The sequence below is a fragment of the Macrosteles quadrilineatus genome, unplaced genomic scaffold (genome assembly GCF_028750875.1).
Source record: "Macrosteles quadrilineatus isolate MER2022 unplaced genomic scaffold, UCM_ALF_1.0 Scaffold_4__1_contigs__length_99947679, whole genome shotgun sequence".
Classification (NCBI taxonomy): domain Eukaryota; kingdom Metazoa; phylum Arthropoda; class Insecta; order Hemiptera; family Cicadellidae; genus Macrosteles; species Macrosteles quadrilineatus.
The window spans coordinates 41,110,898-41,134,650 of NW_026542597.1; the positions used below are offsets into that span (position 1 = coordinate 41,110,898).

Below are 23,753 nucleotides of genomic sequence, written 5' to 3' on the forward strand. Positions count from 1 at the left end.
TCCTCAAAATGTTATGACTTTTTTTTATTACAATTAATATTCCAACAGTTTGCAAGTCCATTAATAAGATCTCAGTCATTCAGTAGGTCTAGATTCAATACCCTCTTGAGTTATTCTGTGTTGGATGTTATAACAAAAAAATTAATAGTTAAAATGTCAACTACCTTAACATTTTGTTTAATTTATTCCTGATATTAATTGAAGTATCTTGATATTTACTCTGAGATTTATTTTGCTGAAGTTGAATTCTTGTGTTAGTAGGTACTTCTCTTAGTTAAATATTTCAAGGGTTTTCTTCTAGTATTCATGTGTAAAACAAAGGTTCTTTTCCTAGCAAGTGCTTGAATTTAGTGACACTGAACATTCATCTATTTGTACTTGTGTTTGCCTTTCAGTACAGGCTTTTTAGTGGACTTGAACTGAGATTACCTAAATTTTAATGATGAATATCAACAATAGAAACTTGCTGTTTAAATATCTTCAGTGGTTACAATTTGAGAGATGGCTGTCTGTGTCCATGTATTTAAATAAAAAATATATCTTTTCGCCAGTTTGTAGTGGCAGAATTGATTGTGTACCTCTTTCTACGAACCGCCTATTCCTCATTTCAGTCTCGAAAATTCGGATTGTAAGACTCACATATCACAGACACCGTGTTTTCAATTCAGTTCTGTGAGTTTAGTGTTTTTATAGCCGAAAGGTATTGAGTTTGTATCTATCTCATTAATTTAATTTAATTCACAATGGTTTTCTATATCTTTCATCTCTCCTTTTAAATCAAAAGTCACCATTGGAAGTTTTCAGTGAAGTCATAATAGTGTAAATATAGTTTTGCACCTTTACCAGCAGTTCATGTTAATGTTGTGGTGGTGTTACAGAGAGGCTACGTGGCGGGCGGGGGTGTGACTCCCAAATCCTCTGGCTCACCCCCGCTGCGGGGGGAGGGGTGGAACCCCCCGCGAGAGCAGATCCCCGACTTCCAGCCCCTCCACCCGGACGACAGCGGAGACTCGAGCGATCTCGACATCAAGAGACCCAAGCTCTAGGATCTCTCCAGAATTCTCACTTCTTATTGATTTATTTGCTACGCATATCATACACACTTTCTCATTATCGCTTTTTAAAAATTGTTTTTGCCTAACGTTAAGTAAATATTAGTTTAAGGTTCTTTTGTCGCTCTGGGTGCCCACAGATTAGAATGGAAAAGAGGTTGGTTTAGATATGTTATGTACAGCTTATGTGGTGCTAATCTTCCCTTTGACTGATTAATAAGCAAGAACTAATGTAACAGTACATATTTAGTAGTTAGATGAAACTATACATTAAGTAAAGGGAGTGCAAGTTATCAGATTTTAAATAATAAAATATTTTGTTAAGTGTCTCATTTTAAAATTTGTTTGTTGACTGCAAGCAGTTTTATTTCAACCTTGCTTAGTGGTGGTTTTTAATTCAACAAACTTTGCAAACCGTATTATGATGGTTTAGATAATTAAAAACTTAATCTGTGGACACCCAAAATGCACACAATAGATATCCAGAGTTTATCTAACATTCAGTCGTACAATTCAGTTATTACTATTTTAATAGTTCTCATAATGTTGAGCGTCACAACAGATGGTTTTATTGGAACTGTCAGTTTGAAAATTTTGAAAGACTTGGCGTCAGTTCGAGTTATACATGTGCTTAGATCTCGATTTGAATGTGCTTTTCTATTTTAATACCTAAACATATTGTTTTTATTAGTGATTTGAAATGTTTACAATGCGTGTTATCATGATTATTGTTAGTGGACACGAGCTGACAGTTTCAAGTGTTATTTAAGTGGTAGCGGCACGCCCCGGTCATCGGTCGTGCCGTTGTCTTTCGCAATAGAGCTTACAGTTGCAATCACCATGTATACGTACAGCATACACATCATTTCTAGTTTAAGTCTGTAGCCATTGAAGTATAGAATTGTGTTCATCGTAGGATCTTGTCCGAAATTGCTCAGTCGAGGATATAAGCTTGTAGTTATTAACGAATACGTTGTGCCAGAATTGTTAGTCTTCAACTTAGACTTTAGGCAGTTAAATCCGTACGATTCGAATATTTCAATGGCTGGTTGTTGTATTAGTTTGATATATTGTTTACTGACTTTATATGCACTGTCTAATTGCCTTTTTACCGTACCGTTTGCGTCGGCGTTGCCGCACGACGACGTCAGCGGTACACGTGATTTAAACTCGGATATACCAGGATTATACGATCCACCATCGATGTATACGATTTTTTAAATATAACACATAAAACAATATAATTATTCTAATACTTATTTATTAGGTATAGCTATCGGATAATAATTATTACATTTGATGTGTGATATGTACTTGTAGGCGAGATTGTTGTGGTGGCAACGGGCTGTCTTCAGTTGAGTATACGCATCATACGACAATACGGCTGGCAGTTTATCGGGGGAAATCTGTGATAATAATGCAACGACGGTCTTTTGGCACAACCCACTGTCATACCGCTTTTATCAATTTTACTATTCGACTGTAGACTTTTTTTAATATTGTACATAAACAAAAAAGCAACCGTTTTGATTTAGACGTAAACTGTCAGCTATTAACCAGTAAGTCTTGAACGGCAGCTTCTCTAGTTGGCCACCCGATTTGTTTGTTTAGAGTTAACAGCACGCTCACATTTTATTTGAAGTAACGTGCAGCTATTAGATAAATCTCGTTTAAGCTTGTACGCAGTTTCATTTATGCCTTTTATCAGTATTGGTGCTACCGTAGCTACCGGTGCTTGAAGACACGCCTCTATGGTTGCTTCTCAGAGAGTGAATGTCAGTCTGCCTGTGGTGTGTATGAGTTTTGATTCCTGTTATACATCTTGTTTAGATGCAACCTCGTGCAGAATTGCACGTCACTGTATACGGAGTATTTGACTGTATTTTCAATATTTTTTTTAATAATAAAATGTCCAGATGATATTTTTTACAATATGTGATGTGTGTAAATATAATGCGAGTCCTTTCGCTCTGTTTTATTCAGTAAGCCTTGACACATGTTGTCAAATCTTGTTTTATTTTCTATCATTGGCAATCTGTATGTATTGTAACATTAAGACAATTTTAAGATTATAAACAATTGATGTTGAAATGTCTTGTTACTCTCCCATGCCATTTTTTGTTCCATTTTGCTTTTGTATTGAAAGAGTAAGTAGTTTTATCAAAATTATCATTTATTGATAGTAATTTTATGATGACTTTAGATAAGTTGCAGCTGCAATCCACTTTGTGGCATTGGCTTATGAAGTAGACATCCATTATCAATTGAGATGGGGACGCCACCTAGGTACATATTTTTATCCAAATAAGAGTGATGAGCGAAGAATGAAGTGAGATAATCTGGGTGATAGCTTTGTTACTGACCAAGGCTACGGCCACACGGGTGTTTTTTCACGCGGCAAAATGTAGCTTATTTTCTCACTGCTTGAATTCCCGCTGTTGTATGCCACACGTGCGTTTTTATCACGCGGAAAAATTTAGCTTATTTTCACGCAGGTTGCGGCAAAAAGCCGTGGGAACCCGCAGTTGATTGACGAATTCACGTAATTATGTTATATATCTTCCTCATGGCCGGAATAATAACCTTGTTTCTGACTAGTGAACAAGAAATATGAATGGTATATTGATTTCGGTACGAAAACAATACTAAAATTATTTTATTTTGTTAAACTTTCATTTAATTATTTACATTTATTATAAAAATAAATTTAATATATTAATTTCGATACAAAAACAACACAAAAGTTATTTTATTTTGACATTTAGTATAAAAAATAAATATAATATAAATATTTGTATGACAAGATTTTCACTAGATCTTTGAATATTCTACTAGCATCTATATACATAAATGCCTCTTTACATTTTTTAGTCCAACTAAATGCCTTTCCTTTTAGTAACAAATTATTAAGTGGCCCAGTAAGGTCGACCTATGTTTAAGATCCTAATGTATAATTGGCTAGACCCAAAAATATTACGCTATCCTGGAAAAAATTAGATACATTTAACTTTATTTTAACTTGCTAGATCGACTTATTCAAAGCTGCGTGTTGCTCCCGCCCGTGTGGCCAGGGACAGAGCGTGAAAACAAGCTTCAAAAATGCACCCCAGTCCATTCTTCTGCGGGCCCGCGGCGGTTGATTTTGAAGACGCGCCTAATCTGTGTGAAAACACTCCGTGTGGCATACCTCATTACATTTAATGCTGCCCATAATTCTCGCGTTTTTTCACGCTGCGTTCTTGCGTGAAAAAACGCCCGTGTGGCCGTAGCCTAAGATCAGATGTTTCATCAGCCAGGATAATTTATTCTTATCGCACATATCTAGCTTCAACTGTAGGCCTATCCCCTTTTATTCTTGAACTGGCTAAAACATGGGAATGAGATGTCTTTCTACATGTGTAAGACACCCTTAACAGCCAATACTGTCAAAACACCCTTCACGTGATTTATTTGCTGGCTCCTACTATGCATTTTTTGTAATGCAAAGGTTTTCAAAGGCTCGTTTTTTAGGTGTTGTTTTGTAAATCTTGGATAAATCTGGATTTTGTATTTTTTTTTAATTTAACTTTATTTTTGCTGATATTGTTGACGTTGTGAACATTTGTTAAAAGTAATTTACTGTATAAAAGACACTAGTTATTGAGAACAATGAGAACTACGACCTATTACTTACTTGAACTCGCTGAGTTGAAAAAAATGAATAGAGGCAACTAGTTGAAATGATAGACAAAACCTTGGTCAATAAGTAGGCCTACATGCGGTATGTGGGCAGAGAGATTGTACTTCTAAGCATAAGTGGAGTGCCTCACACTCTTGTCTATGTCCCCAATGGTATTAAAGTGTGCGAGATGTAGGACAAAAACATTTATTTTATCGAGACAGGGACACAATGCTTTGTATTTTAACCTGGATGTGAGTGTAGACTGCAGTGAGATATAAACACGTAGGTAAATGAATAAATTGTTTTGCAGCATATAATTTTTATTTAACAAACTATAATATACTTAACTTAGGGGTTTAATATATATTTTAAACATATGAACATATTTACAATTGTGTTTTAAACATTCTTTTTTGTCTCTGAAAATCTAATTAGTTGGCATTTCATATTGCACACAATAGAATTCCTAAGCTAGGACTGTAGCTGACATCAACTAGCTAACTTTACTATCGGCTCCACATGCTATTAACGAACAGGTCTGTTAAACTAAGTCAGCTGAATTAATACTGAGTCAATACAATCGTAGTTTACAAATCCCATCTTAGCATGCATTTGACAGATACCTTTGAAAATAAAATAATTAACTATTAACTGTGAGGACGGTTTTGTAAAGGCGATGAACAGTTTCTTTGGCAGCTGTATTCGTTTGAATAAAAAGATATGCTATACAAAATGTATGACTAAGTGGTAAAACCCAATAGCAACTCTAATCACACACTTTCAAGGTAATAGACTGCTATTGAGGTTGTACAGTATTGAACTTTTTTGTAAAAAAAAAACGTTTAAGTTTGGAGTGTTCAGAGACTTGAGATACAGTAGGATCTCAAGAGATTCTCATGTGATATGTACAGGCAATGTATAGGATTATGAAGGATTCTTCATTTTTAGGGATCTTCATATTGAAGCTAGAACCAGCCTACCACCATAATATTCTATAAAGCTACCTAATTATGAAATACCTTGAGTAGAGTTTAATTAATAAGAAAATAAAGTACTTTTGAAAAAAAAAATGTACAAACATGCAATAAATGAATAGATTGTGTATACAAACAAAAGCAATACAAGTGTGTTTTTGAAGCTGTTTTTGGGATTAAAATGTTATAGGTTTTATACATTATAGTTAAAAACCATATGAACTTCTGCTGTTTAATTTAATTTCAAAATTAGTAAGTTTGGGTTTTGTTTTCAAATAGATTGAAACCTCAGTAGCAAGACTTGGGGATATTATCAAATTAACTTAAATACTATATTAATCATAAACGTTTGTGCTGTACACTACAAAAAAAAAAACCCTCCTCTTTGTAGTTTTGCATGATTACGTTTATTAACACCCTGTATATTAGCAAACTCACTAAAAGTGCTTTTAATATTTTAGGGTACTTTTCTTATAAAAGAATTGGTAATCAAGGTTCCTTTAAACTGTACAACATGGGATTGCAAGTTGCAAGCAAACTTCCATTCCAATAGGTATAGAATACAAATGTTATTCTTAAAATGATACTGAATGAAAATGTTTGAATTCACTTTAATCACACACAATAAATTATGTATTGAAGAAAGACTTGATAAAGAATAGGATTTTATATACATCACATTTTATAAATAATTCTATGTTTTATTTTAAAACCCTAAATTATAGCTTGACTTTCATTACATTCAATATTTAAATAAAAGATCGGAGATCAGTATGAAGCTAATGTTAGTTTTCACTAATCTTAAATCCTAAAACACGAAGATTGAAACTACATATGTACAAAGTTTTTGTTGATCTTCTCACAGTAAAAACCATTTATTTCATTGAAATGGATGGTTCATGATCCATTATCAGGGTGTTTTCCTTCTTGGATCGACTTGACACCTGGGAAAAGCTGAAATAAAAAAGGCAAATTATAAACCACATTGACAACTTCAATCACATTGAAATTATTTTACTACACACAATTAATGCTAAGCTCAACAACATTATTTTGTTCCTTTGGCGATAATCTAATAAAATCATTACATGTACAGAGGTACAAATTTTTAAAAATTGACATTTTTTATAGTTTTTTTATAAACCATTGTAAGACCAAAAGTAGGAACCAGAAGTAGAGGAAGATTCGGAGGACCAAAAGAACTGGTGACGTGTTAGCGAGGCCAAGTGCCAGCTAGGAAAGAAGTGGCGATGGAAGTAAGCAGTAAGAAAAAATCAAAAGGTCATAAACTTATATGCTCCTCACATGGTTAACCAGCTTAGAAACCAACAGCAGAACAACAGGAACCATTGTTTTTCCGGTAGAGTGTTCTCTAGCCATCTCCCGCAACGGTGCAATTAAATAGTACAGACTTGTTTCCGACATTTTAGGGATGTGGGAACTCCTCCCAAACAAACTTGTCTTCTGAAACTTCTGATATCACTTCAGAGTTAAGTTCAATTGGCTCCTGTCCACGAGAGCATTACATCAACTCATAATATATGTATAGAATGTGTTTGTGTGTACATAACCCCCTTGATGACATCCAAGCAAAGACTTCTGAGATTGGATATTCTGAGCAAAAACATCTATGTGATCATGACGCAACCAGTGTCGAAACCTTTGTTGTAGGGGAATAGAAAATAACAATGAGATTTGGACTGTTGTGACCACTATACAACCACCTTACCAACCTTGCAAACCTACGGCATGTTTGAAGTTAAGTAGTCGATCTCTGAACTAGTGCTACCTCCGAATAGCTTATCTAGTTTGGTGGTTTGCTTCATAGTGGACAGAAACATCTACAAACTATCAAATTGTTACAAACCGACACTCTTTGCATTTGACTTCCTGAAGGTGAGATTGAATCTATGCCTAAAAGTGTTTGACCACTGAAACAGGACTTGAACAAGATTGAAATTTTTTAAATAAAATTACAAGACAGAAGGTCCAAGGTGTAATAGGGGCTATAGAGAATAAAAGATTACTGCACTAAATTGTTCATTAACTGCCTGGAAGTCTTTTCTTGGGTAAGCCTCCTTTTATTCAAAATCCTTTGCCTAGGAGGCACTAGATATGTTTCCTGCATAGGTATAGTGATTGGAATACTCACATGGGCGACCTTTGTCCACCACTGTGTTGGAAGTATTGTCTGCACTTGTCGTCCCACATTGGTCAGATCCGTATCACCCGTAGAGTGGTACGGCAGACTCAGCAACTCGGCTACTGTTGGCCGCAGTTTTGGCTCTCGGTGGAAACATGACTGCAGAGCCTTGACCAGCACCAGCGGCGCCCCGACGTCCGGGAACTCTATACAGTGGTTAGGGTCTGCAATGGCGGACAACTTGCCCCACGTGTTGGTGATGTGTGAGAATGGAGTCTTGCCGTACACAAGGTTGTACAAGATACAGCCCAGGGACCACACGTCCGACTTGTACGTGATCTGCAACATGTTCGAATTGATGTCAGAGATGTGAAAGAAGTAAGGCATAAAAAAGTGGATTGTTTGTAAGTTTTGAGTTGTAGTTATTTGATCATGTATTTTTTAAGAGTGAGAAAAAAAATACAAAATGGCTCTTCAGATAACAGATAAACAGAAAAATATAGAAAAATGCATTGATCAAGAGTAATTTAAATTTTCCAAATACCAAATTTCAGTTATTTTAAAATTGTATGGCATATATGAAGTAAAATCGGGAGAAGAGAAGTATGAAGACCAAGAAAATGGAGATAAAAGAAAGTGAATAAAATAAAGATAAAAGTGGAAGATCAGAAAGCTGCAACAGTCCAATAACTTATCGTTACATCAATAGACAACAAGTTCTCGGTTAACATTTTTAAATTATGTATAATGAAACATTTAATGATTGTAAATGATTTCCTCTACGCAAATCATTTACAACCTTAAGTTCTACCTATGAGAAGTACACACCTTGAAGCCCTTGCCAGACGCGCTGGTGTTCTTGATAGCCTCGGGACTCATGTAGTTCCAGGTCCCAGTGGTCACTTCCTTCACCACACTGGTCATGTCACCTTGGGACGAGGCTATGCCAAAGTCTATCAGCTTCAACCTGCCAGACACCAGCAGAAAATTTGCTGGCTTCAAGTCGCTGTGGATGATGCCTGAACAACAAATTGAATATTGTTTCCTAGTGTTTTAATGAAATATAATTGTTATATTACTTTTTTATCACGGCACCGTAAGCTCATGGGTGAGCATGGTTTCAGTTTTGCAAACCTAAGTTACAGAAGCGTTAAACTGAAAACTCAATTGAGGTGTGTTTCTTTCTCCTTAGTTGCTATCAAACGATTTCATATTGTCAAACTAATGTGCCTTATGCAATAGGCTTAATCTAAAACATGTAGTTTTTCTATCAATCGAGGCCATTTCATTTTGAATACGAGCTGTACACAAAATGCAAAATCTCTTCCCATTTTCAATGATAGACAGTTTTATTGTAACAAATTTGAACTATCCCTGATGACACACCTTGATCATGAATATCTTTCACAGCCTGCAGCATCTCTGTCCAGTAGTAGATGATCATGGACATGGAAATCTTCTTGGTCTTGGAGATGTCTCGTATGAGATGTGACAAGTCTGTGTCCCCTTTCTCCATGACAACATACAACATCTTACACTCCTGCACGTACTCACTGCAACCCACAATGAATCATTGTGATGAAGAATTATAAATATTACAGTCAATCTTTTAGAGGAAAGAGCGCTTGGTTTTGACATACATTGAGGACTGACTAAACAACTAACTTAAGCAATGAAAGAGTTTCGGGCAGTTTATAGCACACAAGTATATTTTATAATACTATTAATTTTAGTGATGGGTCAGTACCGGTACCGGTTCCTAGCCAAAATCGATTCTCGGTTCTTGGTCCGGTACCATCAGTACCTTATTTTAACTTTTAGGATAGGCTACTTAATTTTTTTATTTTTAAAACAAAATATCCATACAGTATTCCACTTTTACAGTACAGTAGAATCCCGGTTAACCGAATTTGGGTTAACCAAAACCCGGGTTAACCGAAACAGTTCCATATCCATAAAATAATACAGGGATAGAATATGCTTTAGTAACTTCAGTGGTTTAGTTTAAAGTATTTTCTAACCCACTGTAACATTTTTGTAGCTGAAACAAAACACTGCATTATATAGACATCATTTTAAATTCATTTTTCCTACACACCGTGGTAATACATAGGCCTATGCTATTTTTATCATATGATGGGTTAACCGATATATTGGTTATCCGAAACGGCTCACCTCCTTTATTTCGGTTAACTGGGGTTCTGCTGTATAGTGTATTATGCATTAGTATAGGTTGGTACAAAACTTAAGGGATTAACCCTTTGGCTGCTATGCAACGATATATCGTCGTTGGCATTCATGCCGAGAACTGCTACGCAACGATATATCGTTGTTGGCTTTTGTTCCGAGAACTGCTATGCAACGATATATCGTTGTTACGAATTTTTTTTTTTACGGCGCTAAATATTACGTTATTTTTATGCGGTTTGCGGCAAATGACGGTTTAATAAGTGTACTGTTCGTTAAAAATTATAACAACACTTGTATTTGTCGAGTTTTATATAGTACACGAATAACGAAAACAGCTGTGATCTAGACTGCACTGGAACAGAGTTATCTGCGTAGTTGGAGCAGACGGCTGTTATTGATGTTCTGAAGTTTAGTGCTTTGGTGTTTCTATGGTTATGCGACGTTTGTTATGAACAAGTTTATTTTATAGTTGGTGTTTTAGTGAGTTGACGAATTATGGGTGATCAAAATCGACCGAAATCCCCAGTTAGTGAGAACACGATATTCAATTTTGCCCGAGAATCGGGACTGAACATTAATTTAGATAATAGTGAGGACAATGAAAGTGACTCTTCAATTGATGATCTATCGTCTGTTGATTCCTCTCCTGCTTTTGTTGACGATACAGACGAGGATCCGACGTATGACCCTGCAATTCCGGGCACATCAACAGGTAGGAGGGCTAGACGTTTTCCTGAAATCCGAGATGATCGTCCTGACTTAGGCCTAACCTCTGACTCAGAGGTAGATGAACCTAGGCCTATACAACAGACTAGGCCTTTTGGTGGTAGGGGTGTAAGAGGTCGCATGGTAAGGCGTAGGCCTATGGGTAACAGGAGAGGTGTTGGAAGAGGTAGGCCTAAGGCTGCTCCTCAGCAAAATGCAGGGGATAGTAGCAGCTGGGACGAGGTTGAAGAAGAGAACGATGAGGGATACAACCACCAGTTTCAATATTCAGAATTGAATGGACCTAAACATTGCCCGCCCCAAAATTCAAGGCCTATTGAATATTTAAAACTTTTTTTCACTCTTGGTTTGTTAGAGACTTTTGTCACAGAGACAAACCGTTATACCAGAAAGTTCATCGCAGATCAGCGTCAGCAGCAAGGATTGTCTCCATTTAGTCGAGTGAGAAAGTGGGTAAATTTGACCGTTCTAGAATTGAAGGCTTTTATAGCAATCATTCTAAATATGGGACTAATCCGCAAGCCAAGCATAGAGAGTTATTGGGACACCCACTTCAGCCAAGCGACGCCATATTTTGCAAAAATTATGCCAAGGGATCGATTTCAGGTTATTTTAAATTTTTTTCATTTGGTTGATGTGGATAAATTGGTGGCACATGGGGAACCCGGTTACGATCCTTGTGGGCGTTTCCAACCGATAATCGATCATGTAAATCGGTTGTTCAAGCTGTATTATTATCCGACAAAGTCGCTCTCCGTCGACGAGTCTCTCGTCGGTACCAAAAAGAGAGTTGCCCTAACTCAGTATTTGCCGAAGAAAAAGCACCACAAGTGGGGCATCAAATTGTGGGTGCTGTGCGACTCTGTTACCAAGTACTGTGTGCAATTCTATTGCTACAAGGGTGCACAAAGGAATGATGACAATGAAAGAGTCGTTGAAGCAGGCTTGGGCAGTACAGTAGTGATGACTTTATTGCGGATGGCAAATTGTCTGAACAAAGGTCACCACATGTACCTGGATAATTTTTTTACTTCCTTGTCTCTTGCCAAATTACTGTATGAACACCAAACCTTAGTCACTGGTACGTTGAGGAAAGATAGGGTGGGCCTCCCAAGACAACTGTTGGGGAAGTACGCTGTAGGCCAAAAAACTTATGTCCGGAAAGGGCCCATTCTCATCATGGCCCATAGAGAGAAGGCCACAAATAAATCTCAGTTCCTAATTCTCAGTACTGATAGTGAAGCAAAAAAAGTGACATACACTATAAGAAGAAGTGGAAGAGATATTGTGAAAAACAAGACAAAAATTGCACACCAGTATAACATGGGTATGGGAGGTATAGACTCAACCGACCAAATGCTATATGTGTACCTTGACGAACGGAGAACCATGAAACATTCAAAAAAAGTTATTTTCAATGTGATGGGCCGCATGGTGTTGAATGCTTATTTGCTGTATAAGCTAAACACAACTCAAGGCAGGATGAGTAGGGCTAATTTCATGAGATCGGTAATTGAAGAGTGGTCAAATGAATGGCTTGCCAGCAAGCAGGATCAGGGTCCTGAGGATAACGAGGGTGGTGGTGATGGTCCACGTGTTGGCTTTGGTCTGAGGAAGTTATCTGGAAGGAAAGAAAAACTCTGCAGAGCCTGTTCAGGTGAAAACCATCCTGAAATGAAGAAAAGAAGATCGCGCACAATCTGTGTATGGTGCGGAGCTGGGGTACACGCAGAGTGCTTTGTCAATCACGTGTGCCACTAAAGTGTCCCAAGAAAATGTAAATACTTCCTTGATAGTAATGTTTGGATTAATCTTGGAGAAGGACGTGGAGTTTATAACAAAAAATCTTCAAATCGTCAAAATCCGTTTATTCCTTCATTTTCATTTCTAACAATTTTTTTTCCACTCAGGACATGCAAAATTCTCTGAGAAAGTTAAAGTTTAGTGTAAATATTAACTGTAGTTCTTGTTATTGTGTTCATAAACTGATTTTTTATATTTTACAATTATTATTTGGCATATATATGCCGGACCCACAGTTACGCAGTTTCTTGACGCCAATCTACAAAACGGTAAGTTTTTTTTTTGTTTTATTGATAACTGTGTAAAATTCATTATTTTTGCTTGCAACTTTCAGGATTTACTCAATACAACATGTACTTTCAGTTAAAAATAGAGTTTACAGGAAGAGTTGGATTTTTATTTATGTTTTTTAGTCTCAATTCGTCAAATTTTTTTGGGCGTACTTTTATATTTATTTTTTAATGTTTTATTTTTTTATTTGTTTAGAATAAAATATCCTACAAAATAAAATAAAGATCAATTTAATAACTTTAATTTTGCGGAAGTTATGATATTTTTAGTAAAACTCTACAAATTCACCATTTTAGGCTTAGCAGTTTAGGGATAAAACATGTAAAAAACCTTAGCAGTTTTCGGATAACATGTCAAAAAATTCTTAGCAGCCAAAGGGTTAAGAAAATAAAACTTATTTGTACAAAAAAAAAACACTTAAATAGCCAAACACATTAAAATCAAACTAATATATAATGTAGCAGAAGTGTTGAAAATATTTGAATGAATTGTGTGATGTGTCGATTCCAAAATTTATCGAGTCTCGATACTGATACCTAAAAAAACAATTCTCAATACCAATACTATTTTTTAAATAGTTTCACCAAGTGTTCTTAATGGATTGGTTATACTACAACAGCCCTTGTCTTTATGTTCTCTATTAAGTATTTTTGAGGTAGGCTATTAGGGTGGTTTTCAAGTAAAAAAATGTACGCAGCAATGAAACATTCTAACTAGCCAATTTCCAAGTGTAAACCTTTCTTATCACATCAAATAACTACCATTAAGGTATTATATTGAGATGTGCCAGCCTGATATTTTCAGTCCGGCCAAACTCAAAGTAATATTGTGATAATCGTCGTATTCTGAGATCACTGCCAAATCGGAAATATCTTTCTCAATTACTGAAACATCATCACTGTTTTTCAAGATCATGAACATCTTCCGCGGCCGTGTAGACATCATCATTGTATTACGGATGGCGGCAAGATCATGAACATCTTCCGCGGCCGTGTAGACATCATCATCATCATCCACGATTGTGGCAACATCATGAACACCTCTCACGGTCGTGTAGAAGTCATCATCATCTCCCGCCATCGCGGCAAAATCATGAACATCTCCCTTGGCCGTATAAACATCATCATGAACTCTCGCAGTCACGGAAACGGCTTCATTGTCATCTGCGATGACGGCAAATCCATGAACATCTCTTGCGGCCATGTAGACGTCATCATCGTCTCCTGGTATATCAGTGTCAAGTGTTTTGTTCAGTCCATATTTCGTTTGTTTCTTGTCTCGTATATGTTATTTAGCTCGTATTATATGAAGTTATTAACCATGTAAAAAAACTATCCCCTTCTGGGGGCGAAATATCACATTAATTATTTTCATTGTGGTGTGAGTAGCCTCCGGATTGCGAATAATAACTATGATAGTGGTTTAAATACCTTATTCTTGCAATCCGATTGTTGTCTTCACAACTAGTTTCGACCTGCTAGGAGGTCATCATCAGGTGAGTACAAGGATGAAATTACTTCATATGAAGGTCGTCAGTAACAGTTTTTTTACATTCACACAAACACATGACGAATAAACACATAGTGCGCACACAAATACGGCCGATAAAAACATCAAACTCGACAAGCGGACCCGTGTTGAGAATGCGGAAGTTGCGTCTAGACTGTATCACAGTCTATTCTCAAAACGGGTCCGCTTGTCGAGTTTGATGTTTTTATCGGCCGTATATGTGTGCGCACTATGTGTTTATTCGTCATGTGTTTGTGTGAATGTAAAAAAACTAAAACTGTTACTGACGACCATATGTCATATGAAGTAATTTCATCCTTGTACTCACCTGATGATGACCTCCTAGCAGGTCAAAACTAGTTGTGAAGACAACAATCGGATTGCAAGAATAAGGTATTTAAACCACTATCATATTAATTGTTTTATGAACTTTTAGTGTGTATTCAACTGACTGGAACTCTTTTCTTGGGAAGTTAGTAGGAGTCTCAATCCCGGGTCTTCAATCCAATCCCAGGATTTCGGGATTCGTCTCAGTCAATCCCGGAATACCAGGATCAATCCCAGGATTATATAATATTATGATTTTTAAATTTTCAGCCATTTTAAATGAGCGAGAAGTCCCCTCGATGAGTACTTTAATGTTTTAAACTGGCCTTACCAGTGTTACACTGCGGAAATTCGTCATAACTTTCGTCACCCGCCTTTCTTATTTACAGTGTATAAATGTTGATATGTCAACTCAAATCTAGAATATAATAAATACATTTATTTTTAATCACTCGCAACCGCACTCGCATGTAGCCTATACGTCACATTAATAGATAGATTGAAGATAGCTAAGAAAAAAAAAAGATAAAATGGGAAGAATCACGAGTAGCAGCGTAAAAATGTTATTTTTACTGACAGCAATAAAACAATAGGTAATGATACTGTAAAACAATAAACCATCATCTTATGTAGTTAGCGAGTGTATGAAAAACGTAATTTAGGATTGTAAGAAATTTAATCACCACACTAATAACCAAATACGAAGATAAAGTTATAAAACCCTAAATATAAGCAATCTTAATAATGTAATGGTGTGTTTATAGTTATATTTAATGGCTTCAATGAAAATAATACAATTTCCGATTGCAATATTATGTTTGCTACACGAATTGCCTTGTTTACTGTTGTGTTGTTTGTTTAATGTCAAAAGTTAAACTCAAAATAACTTATAGGCACTGTAATTAAGTTCTAAATAATGTAATAACATTTACAGAAAGTAAATCCAAATTGTCTAAAAACTGAAACATATATTTACATTCGTTCGCCTATTGAGTTAAATGATAATTTAATTTTTCAATCAAAATAGATCATTAGGTACTTATACCATTTCATATATATATATTTATCGTCCTAAAAATAAAGAGTATATGTGTTTCAAGTGTTATTGGACGTACTGTATTTTTATTTATTTTCCGTAAGTAAAAGTCTCCAAATTCGCAAAAAACAAATATAAATATAGGTTTTGCAATCCCGTTAATCCCGGGATTGTTGACTTTTAATCCCGGGATTTCTAGGTATCAAAAATCAGCCGGGATCCGGGGATTCGGGATCCCGGGATTGAGACCCCTAGAAGTTAGTTACATGTTTCTACCTATTCTTTCTTCTTTAAGGTATATTTACAAGTAAGAAAAGTTTGATTAAAACAAAACAATTTACTAGAGTGGACATTTGAATAATTAAATAAAAAGGTAATAATAATAAGTAAGTAGCTATGTACTTACTAGTCGAACATGCGAATGACACTGGCACACCCTTGTAGCCTGGAGAGTAATTCTATCTCGTTGAGGTAGCCGTCTGCTATAGTCTTGTCTACCATGGAGAGGTCTACACATTTGACGGCCAACAGTTTGGAGCTGCAGGGATCCAGGACCTGCAATCAACACAAACCAAGGTTGACTATTACACGAGTTTAAAGATAAACTAGTTGTACGCTTAAATTCTGCGCGTAACGGGATGAGTGAACATGAGCGCAATAATGAAAGAGTCCACCCACACCTAGCCTACTTACCGGTGTCACTGGTGAACACAATAATGTTATTTGTATGGGCAAATCAACCAAATCTCAGTCAACAACAATCCTAACTTCTCGTCCATTAATTAACCAAAGTCTTTGGTAATATACGTAATGGATTTCCAACAGTTATCGATTGGAGGTAAATCCATCGTTCCTGTACAAAACGTCTTTTGATTAAATGAAGCCTATTTCCATATTTGTTATGAGGCCTATCATAAACAAAACTAAGCCAAACTGAACTAATTACACTTAAATAAATTGCCAAAGCACAGTGTAAGGAATCTCCAAAAAAATATCGTTAATACCACTGACTCATTCAGTCATTCACTCACTCATCCCGGAATCTCAGAAACCATAAGATCTAGGAACCTGAAACTTGGCAGGCATCTTCCTTTTTGGTAGTAGACGCTCACTAAGAAAGGATTTTACCCTCCGACCTCTGGGGTCCGCCCCAGTGGCTCTGGAGTTTCCCATGTTAACCTTATGAGAAATGGAATTAATGAATCTTAACAGCTGTTTCAATTAAACAAGTTGGTTCTGTTCTATGATGTTCAATAGCATTAAAGTTACAAGGATTACCAACAGGGTGCAGCACTATTATTTCTTTTACTAAAAAGGTGAGTGAGCGTAGCGAACGAACTTCAACCCTGAGGCGAGTTAGCGTAGTGAACGAGCTAACCTGAAGGCAAGTGAGCGCAGCGAACGAGCTCCAACCTAAAGGTAAGTGAGCGTAGCGAACGAACTTCAACCAGGACGTGATTGAGCCATGCGAACGAGGTCATCTTGAAAACTAAACGGGGTCATCTAAAGTTAAACGGGGCAAAGCATTTTAGTATTGCAACTGTTTCATTGCAGATACATATATCTAACTGTCACCAAATGGTTCCCACACTCTGCATTTCTCACATTGACTACTTCCTTTATCACTTCCTACGTCGTGGAGATGTTTCGCTCCCTTCCCATAGCATTTTAGTATTGCAGGTACATTAATCTAACTGCCACAAAGGGTTCCCACACTCCGGACTGCTAGCCTTGACTACTTCCTTCACCACTACCTACGTCGTGGACCTGATTCCCTCCCTTCCCATAGAATGTTATTATTGCAGGTACATTAATCTAACTGTCACAATGAGTTCCCACACTCTGGACTGTTCACCTTGACTACTTCCTTCACCACTTCCTAAGTCGTGTAGGCTACCTGTTTCCCTCTCTTCTCATAGCATTTTATTATTGCAGATACATTAATCTAACTGTCACAAAGTGTTCCCACACTCCGGACTCCTCACCTTGACTACTCCCTTCACCACTTCCTACGTCGTGGACCTGTTTCCCTCCCTTCCAATAGAATTTTAGAATTGCAGATACTGTACATTATTCTAACTATCACAAAGGGGTTCTACACTCCGGAATGCTCGCCTTGACTACTTCCTTCACTACTTCACTACTCCCTACATCGTAGACCTGTTTCCCTATATTTCCATAGCATTTAAGTATTACCATAGACTGAGTATTACAGATACATTAATTTAACTGTTATAAAGGGTTTCCGTACTCCTTTATTTTCACTGCTCACCTTTCCGCTTCCTTTACCACTCTCTACGTCGTGGAACTGCCCCCCCCTTTACTAACATCTTTGAATATTTAATATTCAATGCCAACATTAAATTGAATAATGTAAAAAGGCTGCTTTGTTCTAAATACATGCATATATATTTTTAATTTAAAGGTGAATTTTAATACTGAACATAAACGGTATATAACTGCCGACTAATATTGTTAAGTTCAATTTATTATTTATTAATCTGAAAGTTGTGAAATTTAATTAGCTTAAATGACATTATTCTGAAAGCTTTGAAATTATAATTATATATATTCATAGACGCCAAACTGTTTACTCCATGAATGAAAGAGCTTAGAGTAAAAGTCGTTCTCTCTGTCTTAGGTAGACAACAAAATTGTTCGTCGCAAAACGTAAACAAATAAAAAGAAGAAGAAGGTACCTCCTAATGTTATTCTTATGGGACAAATTAAAAAATGTTTTTTAAGTATTTTATAATTACTACTGAGCGGAATCGTCTAGAATTTTAATGGTGTCTTCCCAACGTTGTCATAATTATTTGTGCAAAATTTGAACACTATAAGTGCAACGGTTCTAGAGTTTTTGGTGCGAACACACACACACACACACACACAAGCGGACAACTTTTCTCCGACTCCGCTATACACGATACATAGATTCGTTCACTCATCTACAAGTATTAATAACTTCTTCGAAGAATAAGATATAACTTAAAAAAATGTTAGATGTGGTCTAGGTATTATTTGATTTTGTAATACATTTTTATGAGAAGAAACTTGACCTTCCCAAATTAAAAACCTCAAACCTCACTTTGCTAAATTAAAATATCTGATTTCATTTGGAAAAAATATGTGGTTACATTTGATATAAAAAATGTCAACAATATTTTTAACTTACGACTAAAGTCTTACAAACTTGTTCTTACCTGATAAACCTCGCTAGATCCTCCCTTTCCAAGCATGCTCAAGATAGTGTAAGACTTGCCGTTCACAGAGAGTTCTGTGTCAGCTCTCGACGGCATTCCTCTCGGGCCCGACATTTTAAATTGGCTCGGTTTTTTAGCTGTCGAGAAACTCGGTTTGGAGCCAGCCAGTTGTGGAACTTCAGGTTTGATGTGTGGAAAGTTTCCAGTGCCATTGTGGTTCACTTGCTGTGGGGCGAGATACGTTCTCTGACTTTGAGGTTGAACGATCTCTGGTCTTGCGTATGATGCTGGTGCTGGCTCTTGGTCAATCATCGGTTTAGTTTGTTGAACAGATGATTGACTCATGTTTCTCTCTAAAGCAATAGGAGCCATCAGTCTCATTTCAGGTCTTGCTGCTGATTGGTACAGATTACTTAATGGCTCACTATTTTTCTGGACATTATCGCTTGAAAACTTTTGTGAGTTATTGGGTGGGCTGATATGGTCTAAAGGTTTAGCATTTGATTTACTTTGATTAAAACCATATTTTTCTTTAGAATAGCTAACCACGTTGGCATTTTTTAAGTGAAATGCACTTTTATCTGCCACCTCATTGGTTGACTGTTGGTTTGGTTTTTCAGTGATACGCAGATTCATGTCTACACCTTGAGCCAGTAGATTAATTTTCTTATCATTGGCAGAATTCTGGTCATCATTCAAGAGTTGTTGACCATTGGTGACCAAGTTCCTTACATTTTGGGCGTTTGGAACTGAAGGAGACAATTCTGTAGATACCAAACTTCCGGGGACTGTTGGGGGTGACAGCTTTTGTTCTATAGTGTGATAAAATTTAGGTTGATTTGATGACTGGACTGGATTGTTTGACTGTAATGGTGGGCTGGTGTTTTTGAATATAAAATTTGTTGGAAGACTTGGTGGTGATGACTTTTTAACATCATAATTCAATGATTCATACAGGGATGTGGAGTGCACCTCATTTCCACGATTCAAGTCACCACTACTATTTTCGCAAGGCATTTTATTGGGTGCTTGAGAAGGAACTTGAGTTTTCTGATAAGGTGTTTGAGGTTGAAAATCAAACATTTTCTGAATTACAGTGCCCATCGAATGAGAATCATCATCTTCAGTGCTTCCTGGTTTACTTGTTTTGTTTGTTGGTACTAAAAATTGAGGAAGGAAACCACTTAAAGCATCCGTGTTGGTTTTTTGAGTAATCGAGTCTTCCTTTTTTAACTCTGACTCTTTAGATGTGTTTTTTAGATTGAGTGACAACAGCCGGCCATATGATCCAGAAGAATCTCCATCAACATTGTCATTTCCACTTATTAAACTTCTACTGAAAGTTTTGTTAGACATACTTTCAGCTGAACTTAGATCCAAAGGCATATTTGAGGAAGAATCATCATCTTTCCTTTCAACAACACTAAATGGAGGAGCAAACAAACTGGACTTAAAATGTTCATTGGATTTCCTCAAATCTACTGGATTACTTGAGTTTGTATGTTTTGAAAAATCAGGACGTGAAATTGCAGCATCACAAATCTGTTTCAGTTGATTCCACGAAGGGGTTAGTTCACTGTTTTTCATATTACCATCAGTTTTACTATTTTCCTTGTTTTCTTCTTTTGGGCGATTGAAAAAATCTAACTTTGAAAAGGGATTTTCTGGTTTGCGAAGCTGATTAAGTTCTCTTAAAGCACTGTTTTCAATCCGTTTTTCTGGGGATATCACTTTTGATTTGAAAGGTGTAGTACTAAATGGCAGGTTTCGTTTGCAGCTAGAGCTCTCGACCGAGTCATTTTTTAGATTAAACAAAAAGTTTGGTTGTGATGGTAAAGAGTTTATATCTGAGGAACTTGCATGAACACTGTTGGACTTGGCACCAGGAGTGAAGGGATAAGATTCCCTCTGCAACCAACTGATGCCTGGTGTTTTTGTTATCTGGGAGTTTGTTTGTAAACTAGAACGAGTATCATTTGATTTCAAATCTGAAGACGTGCTACAATCGTTTTCTGTCTTCTTGCTTTCATCTTTAGTTCCTGTTTGTTTCAAAAATCTGTTTCGTCCAAGACGGCTGGAACAAATAAAAATCATTAACCTGGGAAGTTAATTACCAGTACTAGCTTTATTTTTCAGTTAGTAGCCCCAATAATCAGTTTATTTAGTGCTTATTCATTTTAATGGGAAATACCTGAAAAATACTTATTTAGTTAAGTATGGATGACATGTTATTGAACCTGTTATAGGAGAAAAACTACAAGGGAAATGATTCTACATGGTATCACTAGTGTGTTACTTTTAATGAGAAGGCTACCCTGCCAGTGGAGTATGATAGAATGTAGGCCTACACACACATTGAGTTAGCACTTAGCAGTGTACAAACTACCGCAGAAAACGATCCCTGTGCACTGTATTACACTCACAACATAGCAATAGAGCTACAGTATAGTATAAACATTCATAGTGTTACTCTCCACAATCGCCCATTTATACTGAAATCCATACTGACCCTTTAAGAGCGTTCCACCCGCCTGCTAGTGGCGTAAACACGGTCCTACAAAAAAGAACCTCGTCGCATTATTAAAGTGTTTATCGAGTTGAAATCAACTGTAAAATATTCAGTTCATCAAAGATCCACACAATGCACTGGATGAACTGAAACTTCGTAATTGTCTCTTTAAGTATTTACAAAATAATTTTGAAAATCCCTAAATTAGTCTTTTTCAACTTCTAAATAAAAGTTAAATTAATTTTCCCCCATCCATTGCAGACTCTGATATGTTAAGAAAACTGGCAGGTTACCATTAGGCCTAATTAAGTATTGTTAACCCACACGTCCATTGCTGAACTGCGTCCTATACATTCTTAAAACATATAAGAACAATGAATCAGTAATTATATCAATTGAAAAGCTAGGTAATAGAATTCATTTCAAAACTCTTTCCGTTTTTCATTAGATCTAAATTAGGTAAAGAAAATTAAACCTAATTTTTAACTATATTAGCCTTGATCAACTGTTTGGTTTAAGTACTAGGCAGATTATTCCCAAAAACTTAGGAAGGCGCTACGAATGAGAAAGTGAGTGACCAAGAACTTGGGTTTACATTTAACATCAGCAATACAAGACCACACCTAACTTAGTCTGATTTTATTAGGTCTTGCATGTACTGTAACTAGGCCTACCTCCTACTGCACTAATGCATCTTTCACACTAATCAGATTTTCTGTATGGTTAAAACCTTGAAAAACAGGTGAAATTTATTGTGGATAAATACACGGTTAAAAATTTAGTAAATACATGGCGTATTTTATAAGAATACATGGCGACTGAAGAAAACCATGCCTTCTTGCAGCAGTCCACTGCCGCTGAACTGAGCGGTTGTCATGCTGTGTGGCCGTGCGTCAGTGGTGCATGTAGTTAAATACAAGCTTCACACTGCATGTTTTTTAGTCGAACGGGAGCTCACCAGCCAGTGCAAATAGATCAGCTAGGCCTAATTGCAATTTTTACTGTTCATAATCTGACCTCATAGGCCCTAATTGGGCACTGTTTATGGCGGAACCCTGTAATGTGAAAGAAACATCATAGACACAACGTAAAATCGTACTGTTCAACCAGACAATGGAAACCATATTCGTTGAAAAGGAGCATTAGGTCGTAACTTATCCACCAATTGTAAATAATAACTTACCTTTTAGTTTTCCCGGTGTAGGTAAACCTTGAGTAAGAAGGGTACGAGTAACATGTCTCCGAATCTTCATCCTCTTCTTGTTTCTGATTGTTTTGTGAATCAAAATCTTCAAACATGATTTGTCTTCTATAACAAATTGTTATAAAAAATTAAAGCTGCTAAGTTAACAAAAATATAGTCAAGGCAAAAAAAAAATATCTTATGAGTACCCTAGCCTATAATTTAGGCCTTATAAATTAGATATTTGTATGATGTAATGGGGTCTAGGTTTAGCTAGCCTGTATTAAATTTACAAGCACGCAGATGTCAGGACCCAGATGTAGCGTCTGTTGCAGGCAACAGGCAGTTACCAAGTAATTAGGCTATTTTAGTTTTGTTTGGTGTGTGTAACACCATTGGCATGACTTGCGTACTATCCAGTCTAGGTAGGTAAGTTGCTAAAGAATAAATCAGGGTGGACAATTAGGATTAAGATTTGGCCTGTGAATAGGCTAACTTATCGTGTCTTCTTGTTGACAGTTACATGAAAAAGAATAAGTTAGTAAACTGTCCATGACATAACTGGTCACTGAGGAATATTATAAAATTATAATTTAACACTAACTAGGCCTACGTTTAGTCCTTACCTGAAAAATAATAATTTTAAGTGAAGTGTGTCTAATTACTGAATTCAAGCGTCTAGTCTCTACGCTCCGGTGTTTGTAAACAATGGTTTCATGGCTATTTTACAATATAACGGTAGAGTAAACAATTTCACACTATACACTCTGTAATACACAACAAAGTAAAATTTTAATATATTTGAAGAACGGCTTCCTAAAATTATTTTAATCTTAAGTCAAAAGTATCTTCGTACGACAGACAGACAAGACAAGTAGTTCAGTAGTTGGACTGGAGGGAGGGAGACGTTCATTTTCATTCAAAATTGAAAGGACAGTTTTAACGGCCAAATCAGGGTGGCCAACGAACGAACAAACATTTTTAGGCTTTACTTTTTCATTTCATTTATTGTATGTATTATACGATTATACCTATTATTACGACGTTTTAAAGATAACATTTTAATTGCAAAAAAAGAATATAGTATATGATCACGCATTGTAATCACAAAAACACTATTTTTTTTAAAATTCGAGTATTTGAAAA

General features: G+C 36.3%; 2 protein-coding genes across 4 annotated transcripts in view; one reads left to right on the plus strand and one right to left on the minus strand.

Annotated features, from left to right (window-relative positions):
* LOC128991608 (homeobox protein extradenticle) overlaps nt 1-3,137 on the plus strand; it is a 94,392-nt gene extending 91,255 nt beyond the window's left edge. For 2 of the 3 annotated variants that reach the window (XM_054414632.1, XM_054414634.1), the window contains exon 9: nt 879-3,137. In XM_054414632.1, coding sequence (XP_054270607.1) covers nt 879-1,046 — 168 coding nt within the window. In that variant the 3' untranslated portion in view covers nt 1,047-3,137. The remainder of the gene's footprint in view (nt 1-878) is intronic. The other variant, XM_054414635.1, reaches the window with a different exon arrangement.
* A 1,889-nt stretch (nt 3,138-5,026) lies between these two features.
* On the minus strand, nt 5,027-23,485 carry LOC128992454 (uncharacterized). The gene is made up of 8 exons (XM_054416032.1): nt 23,234-23,485; nt 22,608-22,733; nt 18,916-20,989; nt 16,119-16,267; nt 9,217-9,383; nt 8,659-8,849; nt 7,840-8,169; nt 5,027-6,641 (listed from the first exon to the last, which is right to left on the minus strand). Exons 2-8 carry the CDS (start codon nt 22,721-22,723, stop codon nt 6,585-6,587), a joined length of 3,084 nt encoding a protein of 1,027 aa, XP_054272007.1. The 5' UTR covers nt 22,724-22,733; nt 23,234-23,485; the 3' UTR covers nt 5,027-6,584.
* Between the last annotated feature and the right edge of the window lie 268 nt (nt 23,486-23,753).